Source organism: Papilio machaon, chromosome 12 (genome assembly GCF_912999745.1).
Source record: "Papilio machaon chromosome 12, ilPapMach1.1, whole genome shotgun sequence".
NCBI lineage: Eukaryota > Metazoa > Arthropoda > Insecta > Lepidoptera > Papilionidae > Papilio > Papilio machaon.
The window spans coordinates 6,050,848-6,061,173 of record NC_059997.1 but is presented as its reverse complement, the minus strand read 5'-3'; the positions used below and the strand labels follow the sequence as shown (position 1 = coordinate 6,061,173).

At 30.1% G+C, this 10,326-nt stretch overlaps 3 protein-coding genes across 3 annotated transcripts; 2 read left to right on the top strand and 1 right to left on the bottom strand.

The window, feature by feature from the left end:
- Positions 1-2,151: 2,151 nt before the first annotated feature.
- LOC106718328 (nuclear envelope phosphatase-regulatory subunit 1 homolog) lies at positions 2,152-4,000 on the bottom strand. Its single transcript, XM_014512385.2, has 4 exons — positions 3,911-4,000; positions 3,649-3,720; positions 2,663-2,797; positions 2,152-2,329 (listed from the first exon to the last, which is right to left on the bottom strand). Exons 1-4 carry the CDS (start codon positions 3,936-3,938, stop codon positions 2,184-2,186), a joined length of 381 nt encoding a protein of 126 aa, XP_014367871.1. The 5' UTR covers positions 3,939-4,000; the 3' UTR covers positions 2,152-2,183.
- Positions 4,001-4,332: 332 nt separating this feature from the next.
- Positions 4,333-7,063, top strand: LOC106718327 (enoyl-CoA delta isomerase 1, mitochondrial-like). The gene is made up of 5 exons (XM_014512382.2): positions 4,333-4,423; positions 4,757-4,991; positions 5,242-5,388; positions 6,269-6,481; positions 6,788-7,063. Exons 2-5 carry the CDS (start codon positions 4,758-4,760, stop codon positions 7,043-7,045), a joined length of 852 nt encoding a protein of 283 aa, XP_014367868.2. The 5' UTR covers positions 4,333-4,423; position 4,757; the 3' UTR covers positions 7,046-7,063.
- A 1,251-nt stretch (positions 7,064-8,314) lies between these two features.
- LOC106718336 (enoyl-CoA delta isomerase 1, mitochondrial-like) lies at positions 8,315-10,238 on the top strand (the record flags this gene model as incomplete). Its single annotated transcript, XM_045680304.1, has 4 exons — positions 8,315-8,545; positions 9,006-9,152; positions 9,433-9,645; positions 9,981-10,238. Coding segments are annotated over exons 1-4 (849 nt in total), but the record flags the coding sequence as incomplete, so codon positions are not given.
- Positions 10,239-10,326: the final 88 nt, after the last annotated feature.

Genomic DNA, 10,326 nt, shown 5'->3' with positions numbered 1-10,326 from the left:
CAGAGCCCCCTAAGTTTTATTCAGTCCTAAAACTTAAAAACCACAATTTCATTACTTTAATTAATTTCAATGCCCCCCGTTTTTTGGGCCCCTTATTGCCCCCTCCTAGGTTTCAAACGCCCCCAAGGGGGCGTTATCGCCCATTTTGGGAGAAACTGATCTATATCCTTGATTAAATAAATGTCATTTAACTTTGTTCATATTCAAATATTTCACAATTGTTAATGTATTAATTAAGTAGACAATTGTGTCATGTTATTGTTGCCCTATTATGGCATTATTATGACACATATGTGAAAACTTTAGTATCACTATTTGTTCCAAAAAAGTTTAAAAAAAGTGATAACATCTTAATCTTTAAACTCAATCAAAAGTATTTGTGTTTTTTAATGAGGCTTAAAATATACCAAATTGAATATAATATAAATTAAAATCCTTTCGATACATTGAATATTGACTTGTTACATTTTACATTTGTGCATGATTGTACCACTGCCTTCGACATATTATTGTGATTTTGAATGGAATTTTTATATAATGTTTTATTATTAACTATGTATAATTTAAAAGTTATAATAATAATTGATAGATAATAATGTTATATGATATATGAGTTATTTAATATTGAAGTAAGTTAATAAATTAGTGGTTAACTTAGAAACAGCCGCTTCATGCGCACAAAGTGAAACGAAAACAATCTTTTTTAATTGATTCATTTTTTAGTTTTGTTTTCCATTTTTAGAAAATTAATATTAAGCAGATCGAATACAGAACTCTTCAATATAAATTTGTTGAGATTTTTTTGTTCCTTTATAATCTGTCCGCTTCTAGAACTTTCGAAAAAGTTATTAAATTTATTTATAAAAATTCTATTTCTCCTATGAATATTCGAATTTGATTGTCGTTTTCATACACTTTTGCACAATGAATCATTAGTGTTTAGATGTTTAATGTATCTTTTTAGTGAATTTAGTATGGTTAGAAAATGTATCAATTGCACAGTTGGCACAAAATTATAGGTTATTTTGTAGATTAGGTAATTTTAATCTTGTTGATGTATCTTCATAATTTTAACAATGGCTGTTGATTTCATTGTCAATCTCTACTAATTATTCTCCAAGTTGCATTTACATACGATTAGATATTAAACTCGGATTAATGTAATGATTTGACAGTTCCGAAATATTCCATTACATGCAAAAAATATAATTTTTACGAATCGTAATTTAATACCCAATTATTATATTAACAGTTTAAGATCAAATGGTTGATTTGATTAAAAACACAGAAATATTTTTAAAAACTTGTTAAATTAATTGGTGAAATGGAACGTAAATATGCATGGAATATTTCTGAGTTGCCATCTTGCGTTATAAAAACTAAATGTAATAAATAATGAATTGTAATAATTAAATCCGAAACCCAACACTGCCCAAAGACATGTCTATTTTTATAAACAACATTAAAAAAAATAATGAATGGTATTTGGATTATACACTCCAAGCCGAGTCTAAAATTATGTTTAAATGGACGAAAGTGATAATACACTAGAGAAACTTTGGCTTTATAATTGTAGCGATTTAGAATGCGTTAAAAAAGTTACTTGTAGTCAATATTAGTCAAGCACAATTATTAGATTCATTTATTATATTATAAAAGTATATTTAAAGTATACACTTGGGTTAATATCACATATTTTGGTTTAAAATTGACGTTAAAAAAGTGTTGAATTTCTAACATCTGTTGTGAAAATGTGACAATTTGAACTAGACAGTTGACACCAGCTGCACCTAACAGCTAAAAATAATCAGTTTATCTGATGTATTTAACTACGCATTTGCATTTAAATAAATTTTAGATGTTTTCCTAAGTGTATACTACTTTAAAAAGTATTATAGTAAAATTTTGTGTACTTTTTTTAACTAAAAAATTTACTTCCAATAGAAAAAGAAATGTTAATCCTATATAATTTACCAATATTTAATAACATCTTCGGTTATAGGCCATACAAATGACCTATTGTATGTTATAATTTTATTTATTGTATATAATAAATACACCAAAGTTATAAAATAATAAAACTTTAATTAGTATCTCTAATAAATTGTGTTTTATTTATTTAATAAATTTACAAAATATTTAATACTTAGATAATATTTACAAAACTTTGTTACGATTGCCAATTAATTATTAGCAGGTCTCGGCTTTAGAATTAACTTGCCAGTTTCATCACAGGACATGTTGAAATCATTTAAAACGGAACGAGTGCGAGCCGTTATTATACTGGGCGCTATCACCTTCCTATGCACGCCCAACATGAACAGCAGTACTGGAAATAATACAAAAATTATTGAAACTCTGCTATAGTAAGTCAAAAGAAATAGTGTGCTAATGTAAGAAACTTTACACTAAATAAAAGCCTAAATTCTATAAACAAAAGTAACTTAAAATCCGTGCTTAAAAACTTTACATAATCGACATCACTAAATCAATGTGCAAGTTAACTTTAAATTATATGAAAAAATTTATTGGAATTTGATAATCGATATTGTTAATTGATTGAAAACATGACAAAAATGAAGTCTACACATGCTTTGATGTTTATAGACTTACTAATACTAAAATGGTGATTTTTAAAAATAATTAATAAAAAGATAGTCACCTAAGAAAGTAGATGTGAACGCAAAGAAAGGATGGTTCCACAGCGACTGTGTCAGAGACACCACTGGTGTTAGAGGATCTGTCAGCCAGTGCCATGCGGCTATTGCCGTGCAGATAGACACAACCGCTAACAAAACTGAAATAAGATTAAGGAATTGACATATAACTATATATAATTTCTTTAACCTCACAGGAATATTGTAAAAATTAAATGTGGTTACAGAATATTTCTGAACAGATAAATACAAAAAGTGATGGACAAATAGAAAAGATAGTCACAAATAGAAAGCTAACCAATAAGTCAAGTTCTTTTAATGTTTCTATCTACTCAAGTGAAAACAAGTAAATTGCTATGTATTTATATATTTATGACTAATATTTTCGCGAGTCTTTGTCCACATGGCATTAATAAAACTTGAAAAAAATTGAGATTTAATTAGTTGTTTTAGAGATACCTTCTTACATCCATCCATCTTACCATTTGCATTTCTAATATTGGTAAATAAAAATAGTAAAAGTAAATTTATTGATTAAGATATGCAATTAATAATTTAGACAATTTTATTTGCATAGTAGACTTCCATTCCAGAAAATTCAAACTAAAAGATAGCGTCTAGATATTTAAATAAAATTACAGAGAACAATTTTTTGTGATAATAAAAATCTGTGGAAACATAACTTACAAAGATGAAGATAAAAACAATTGTAATTATGTTCAAGAAAAAAATCATGAAGTTATATAAGGCATTATTTGTTGAATATGTTTAGTTATTTTTGAATTAGCATGGTACACTGAAGTTTATAAGTGAATATCTTGAAGTACAATCTCAGTTTGGTATATTTTTTTCTATATTAATAATTTATTTGACATTTTCTCGCTGTCTGATCATTTGTGAGCTTCAAAATCCTACTATAGAAGTGAAAATGGTAGTCCTCAATCGCAATTTGTAATAATATAGGCAATTAAATATATATGTTGTTACTTACTTCTCCATCTCATAGTGGCAGGTTGAAGACATGCTATAACTTCTGTTAGTCGACGTTCAAACGCCTTCAAGTCTGTAAGAGCATCTAACACATCAATCATTTATGTGAATGTAGGTGTTAGTAATATTGATAAAAATAAATGTAATACAAGTTTTAGTTATTTCAGATAGAAAAGCTAATATTCGTGTGTTAGTGTGAAACTCTAAGTCTTATACGAAATGATAGATAACAATACAAAATTACAATCACGAATCCAACTTACCATCGCAAGCAGTTTGTTCTAGCGACATTATAAAAGAAAATATTTCGTTAAACAAACTTAAATTAATTATACACTTGTGCTAAACATATTTGTTTTCAACCTTATATTTTTCGAAATATTTGTAACAAAGTTGACAATGACGTTCATTTAATGTCAAAATTAAATAGTCAAGTCAGTGTGACCAGTCAATTCAATGGGTAATTGGTAGGTAATATCAGATTTAAATACCTCGTAATTTTTTAAACTTTTATCTAACTGATTAGATTGCGAATTACAACAGCTATCAATGCCAATAAGCTATTGGTAATGCGATATACTTTAATCATGAGAAAAACAGCTATAAAATACTAATCGTAACTCGCTTCACTATTTTAATGCTAAAAGTCGCTATCCCGATACGAAATAACACTTCGTATCTCTATCTATTGACATTTCCTGTTGCTATTGCATCGACAATAAAAACTTATATTTACTATCAAGGTACAAAGGTCAAACGAAAGTTTTCACTTTCAGGTATTAGAACTTTAACTTATTATTAATACTATATTTTAACCCCACAGTGAACGTTTTAATTTTAGGTTTAATTAGTAAATTATTAATTCAAATTAAAAATTCAATGCCAAATAGTAAATATTCTTCCGCGTACCTACTAAAAGTAGGATTTTTTATTTTTTTTTAATTAATGTTTTTTATTGATTAATTAAATATATATCTGCTTATACAAAGTATGAAAGTTTTTATATCAATAAGATTACAAAGTCAAATAATAAAAATACATAGTATCATTTATAAATTAAAAAAAAAACTATATACTATCATTAAAATTTTATTAATTTTTCTCTGCAGGATGCTTTTTGCAAGACATTTAGTAAACACTGGGAAGGTTTTGGTCCCTAACATTAGGACCATGGCATCACAGAGTGGACCTTTAGTTGATTTGTCCGTGGATAAAGATGGTATAGCTGTGTTAACTATGAACAGGCCGCCTGTAAATAGTTTAAACCTAGAACTTCTACAAGAAATGAGTAAATCACTGGATGAAGTAGCAAAAAATAAAACTAAGGCAATGATCCTTACTTCTGTAAGTATTGAACACTACATTTTTGTATGTTTACACAAAAACTTACTGAATAATTAATCTGAGGACTAACTTGTGAAGTTGTGAAATGTTTAAAAAAAAATCTTCAATAAAGCCAGTTAGTATAATATTTAGAAATTCAACTATCTGTTTGTCTAGCAATCAATTTTATTTTCAATTTACTGTCTGTGATAAAAATATTGATAGTATTAATTACAATTCACATTATTTTAGTTGATATTATAATTTTCAGTCCTCACCAACAGTATTTTCGGCTGGTTTGGACATAATGGAAATGTATAAACCTGATTTAAAAAGGGCAGAGCAATTTTGGACAACACTACAAGATGTCTGGTTAAAATTATTTGGCTCCAATTTTATAACTGCTGCTGCTATTAATGTGAGTAAAAATATATATTTTTTCATACTTTAAAACTAGAGTTACAACATTGCTAGAAAACTAACTTTAGTTCAAAGCATATTTAAATATCTACAAGAATAGTTTCTTGCTGTAAATTATAATTTAAAAACTATTCAATTTAATATAAAATATGCATGTTTTTTATATTCCCATGTGCAAATAATTTCTCATAATTACTGGAGTAAAAACTGAGTACAGGAAGATTGAATTAAGTACTATAAAAAACACTATTTCATTAATATTTATAAAGGTCACAGACATCTTTAAACGGTCTAAACTGATGTAGCAGTTAGCATTTGCCTTAAATTGTACATAGTTAACAATTTGCTCTAATAGTATCTGGCTGTTCTAATAAAAAATCACTTAAAAGTCAGGTAAATGCTACTTTGATATTGGGATATATTGAGTTAAAACTTTTGACAGGTAACAGTTTTATCTCTACAAGCGCTCTGTGCGAAATTACTACGACACTCTCTTTTTTACCATGATTTTGTGGGGGTTTGACAAGGTTATGTGAGACTGGGTAATTCGCAGACATGTGGCACTCCTTACTGTTGCCCTGAGCGCTCACCCAAGTACGCCCTAACCCTAATGCCAGACCTGTTTTTGGCCCTAGGTCTCTAGCTTATTTATTTATTATATGTTTTATTATTTATTAATAACTAGCTTTTACCCGCGACTCTGTCGGCGCGGAATAAAAAATAGAAAACGGGGTAAAAATTATCCTATGTCCTTTTCCTGGTTCAAAGCTACCTGCCCACCAATTTTCAATCAAATCGATTCGCCGTTCTTGAGTTATAAATAGTGTAACTAACACGACTTTCTTATATATATATAGATGTTTATTTATTTATTATAGGGCCATGCACCTGCTGGGGGTTGTCTGTTATCAATGTCATGTGAATACAGGGCTATGGTGAGTGGTAAGTATGCTATAGGCCTGAATGAGACAGCCCTAGGTATTGTTGCTCCCACTTGGTTTATGGATACAATGTGTCATACAATACCAATAAGACAAGCGGAATATGCATTAACTACTGCTAAAATGTTCTCAGTGGAAGAAGCGCTTAAGGTTAGACTTGTCTGTTGTTGCATAATATTATATGAATAAATATTATAGGCATAAAAATAGTTTCCTGTGACAAAAAAAATTCCCTGCAAATATTTGGAATTTCAATGTATTTACACATTAGCTATCTTTCAACGTTTACTACTACTTACGTTAACTACTTCCTAAAATTATTTCTCATACCTTCCGATATTATAATCGATTTAATTTCCTTAAATATTTTAATGCTAGATTAGAGCCACGTTTCCCAGTTTACAATGGGAAAGGAAAATAGCTTTTGTCATTGTTATTATTTTAATTTGTATACAGGTTGGTCTAATAGATGAAGCGGCAACAGACAAAGCAGATGCCATCGAGAAATGTAAACAATTTATAAAGAAATTCGACAAAATCCCTCCTCTAGCACGAGCTGTCACCAAACAGAAGATACGACAAGCACCTTTGGCAAGATTACAGAAGAATAGACAACAAGATCTTGAAGAGTTCCTAGGTTTTCTGAAAAACCCTGTAATCCAACAAGGTTTAGAAATGTACATACAAGCATTGAAGCAGAAAGCTGCCAAATAGAATAAATTATATCTAAGTTTTTTATAAATATGTGTTTTTAGGTTATAGGTAGATGTTTATATAAACTTTTTCAATTATAGGTATAGTTTTTAAAAGATTTTTAATGTTGTATGATCTAAATAAATAACTTTTATATTAGTTTTTTTTCTTTTCTTGTATCTCTAGGTGCTATACCCAATCGCCACATCGCTTTATCTCCGAAATAACATCTATGCAAAATATTATTTACTAGCTGTCGCCCGCGACTCAGTCCGCGCGGAATAAAAAGAAATGCACATAAGAAAAAAAAAGTTCCTATGTCCGTCTCCTAGTTCTAAGCTACCTCCCCATCAATTTTCAGCTAAATCAGTTCGACCGATCTTGAGTTAGAAATAGTGTAACTAACACGACTTTCTTTTATATATATAGATTGAAAAATATTACCAGAAAAGCAATAAAATTACACATAACAATGTGTATTGTTAATTAAAGCGTAGGCTCATTGCGACCCCTCCCACGAATGAAGTTACATCTTAAACAAAGATGCCCTAAAAGATGTAATTCGATTTAATGGTCTAGTGATTAAACTGCCATCTATTGAGCAATTAGCAAAAAACATTCTCATTTCATCGTTGACCAAATTAAATACAAAGAGGAGGCGCCAATGCCACACTTCAAGGTCGTTTATATTATCAACGATAATTTAGTTTTTTCGGCAACTTGTCGGAACTCGTATTCATTATATTCAAAGATTGTAATATAAAATTTATAATAATGTGATTTTCGTAATGATTTTCCATTAAATTGATAGATAAAATAAATGATATCGTAGTTAATAACATCTAAATGTGAAGATCATTTTTAGTGACTTAACAACAAAAAAGTAAGTACGAATGTATGTTTGTTTTATTTTAACAAAATATTCGACTGTGTGTCCCTCACTCCTGTGCGAGATACAGTGTGACTCTGCTCCAGGGGTCCACCCCTGCAGGGTAGAATAACCGTGGCATTTCACTGCAACAACACTGGTTCAAAAATATATTATCTCCTTCATAAAACTGATATAACAATACAATTAGTCTGATAAAATTATGATAAGTATAAGATTAATATTTCTATAATAAAAATATGTGCAAGCAGTCCCAACCCAGACTTCGTACCGCTGTCTTACACTTTAAATCGAGGTAGAAAGTTCTCCTATTTTTTAAGATGGTTCAAATTGTAATGCGATTTTCGAATTAGTTCATTAATTTTATATCTTACTTTTAAAATGTTTACATTAATTCTAGGATGTGTTTAATACGAAGATTTTTAAAGTATAGAAAGTTATGGTCGCCTCTTACGAGGTCCTATACCACACAAACACCATTGGTAGACTTAACAGTGGACGATGAAGGTATAGCCACTTTAACCATGCAACGTCCACCGGCCAACACATTCAATTTGGAATATTTACATGAAATTACCAATTCGCTGAATGAAATCTCGAAACAGAAAGTCAAAGGCGTTGTTTTTACATCCGTAAGTTATGACAAATTTAAGTTTACCAACTATAAAATAGTATACTTCGAAATTCATTATATAATATAATACATAATTACAACTTAAATTAAAATCTTATTATTAGGAACTTATTGTGCTTTGTACTTTTCATAATGTAAAACTGAATTAATACAATTTTTGCATTTGAATTTCTGACTAAGTCAGTTGCGAACTTTGCGCTCAACATGTTGTGTTTACAATGTAAACACATAAATACATGTTATTGTCATATGCTTTACTAGCTATCGCCCGCGACTCCGCCCGCGCAAAAGTAAAAAGAAAAAAAACAAAATTAGTAGTTAATGTGTTCTACCAGACTATGTACTACATCTTATTCAAGCAGCCGTTCTGGAGATACCTTCTAACAAACATCCGTATCTATCATTCTTTTTTAAACATTCTTATTTATAATATTAGTAAGATGTGTGTATTCTTTCAGGCAATACCTAATATATTTTCCGCAGGGCTAGATATAAACGAATTTAATAAACCAGATTTACAGAGACTAGAAAACTTCTGGAGCAATGTTCAAGATTTATTTACAAAAGTTCTCAGCTTAGACTTCGCTACTGCAGCAGCTGTTAATGTAAGTTACTCTTTTTATAATATTTAGACATAATTTATTTAATTAGCACTGCTTTTTTTACGGTTGGAAAACACCACAATTGAACCGTCCACATATCTGTGCAAAAAATTCAAAGATGTGAATCAAACCGCAATGAGCCAGTGTGGTTGTCCTACCGACTATTACCCCTTTCAGGGTTGCCTCGAACCTCTTAGTATTAATGTATATGACAAACCTTTCATCCCTAATCCTGGATATACGCCAAATGTTGTACACTTTTTTGTAATTCCTTAAATTGCAGGGCCATGCACCCGCAGCTGGTTGTCTTCTCTCTCTAGCGTGCGAGTACCGTGCCATAGTGAACGGTAATTACAAGATAGGTTTGAACGAGGCAGCTCTAGGTATCATAACCACGCCATGGATTCAAGCAGTGATGTACCAAGTCATACCAATGAAACAAGCTGAAACAGCGTTGACAACTGCCAAGTTGTTCAACGTGGATGAAGCTCTACAGGTAAGTTTGATTGTGGAACCACTTTTATGAGAGCATATCGTCGTCCCTCTAATTCGTTTTGAAATAACTAGGACAACGATATACTCGTATTTTAACGCAAGGAACTACGAAGAACTACGAAGGTGGGAATGCAAGACTTCAGTCTCACCATCAATGTTCCTACATTATGTGGGATTAAAAAAAACAATTATTATCCATCATTTCAGTCATCACTCTTACTCTCCATACAATCCATCTCTTATCCAAGCATCCACGTCTTAAGGTTACCACTTTCTCAACAAAAAAAAAAGTCGAAGCTACAGTATTAATGAAAGAAACTAAAATCTGTTTCACAGATCGGTCTTATAGACGAAATAGCATCAAACAAGGAAGATGCTATAAAAAGATGTAAACAATACATCAGAAAATTTGATAAAATTCCTCTACGGGCGAGAGCTTTAACTAAACAAAGAATGCGACAAACTCCTATAAAAATACTACGAGAACAACGTGAAGAGGACATTAGAATGTTCGTCGATATAGTCATGGACCCATCAGTGCAAGATAATTTGAGCGATTATGTTGAAAAACTTAAAAATAAGAAAAAAAAAGTAAATGAGTAAATTTATCATATTGTTTCCTTTAGATTATTATTTTTTTGTAGTTTTTCTTCAGAAGTACTGTATAAAAAGTAAGAAGAAT

What these genes read in the sequence shown, in the direction of transcription:
- LOC106718327 (XM_014512382.2), top strand. Translation starts at nt 4,758, where the DNA reads ATGCTTTTTGCAAGACATTTAGTAAACACTGGGAAGGTTTTGGTCCCT. An exon ending in AGGCAATGATCCTTACTTCT is followed by an intron (nt 4,992 to 5,241) that starts GTAAGTATTGAA and finishes TATAATTTTCAG; the next exon opens with TCCTCACCAACAGTATTTTC. An exon ending in CAGTGGAAGAAGCGCTTAAG is followed by an intron (nt 6,482 to 6,787) that starts GTTAGACTTGTC and finishes ATTTGTATACAG; the next exon opens with GTTGGTCTAATAGATGAAGC.
- LOC106718328 (XM_014512385.2), bottom strand. Translation starts at nt 3,938, where the DNA reads ATGTCGCTAGAACAAACTGCTTGCGATG. An exon ending in AGAACAAACTGCTTGCGATG is followed by an intron (nt 3,721 to 3,910) that starts GTAAGTTGGATT and finishes ATGCTCTTACAG; the next exon opens with ACTTGAAGGCGTTTGAACGT. An exon ending in GTTCACATCTACTTTCTTAG is followed by an intron (nt 2,330 to 2,662) that starts GTGACTATCTTT and finishes TATTATTTCCAG; the next exon opens with TACTGCTGTTCATGTTGGGC.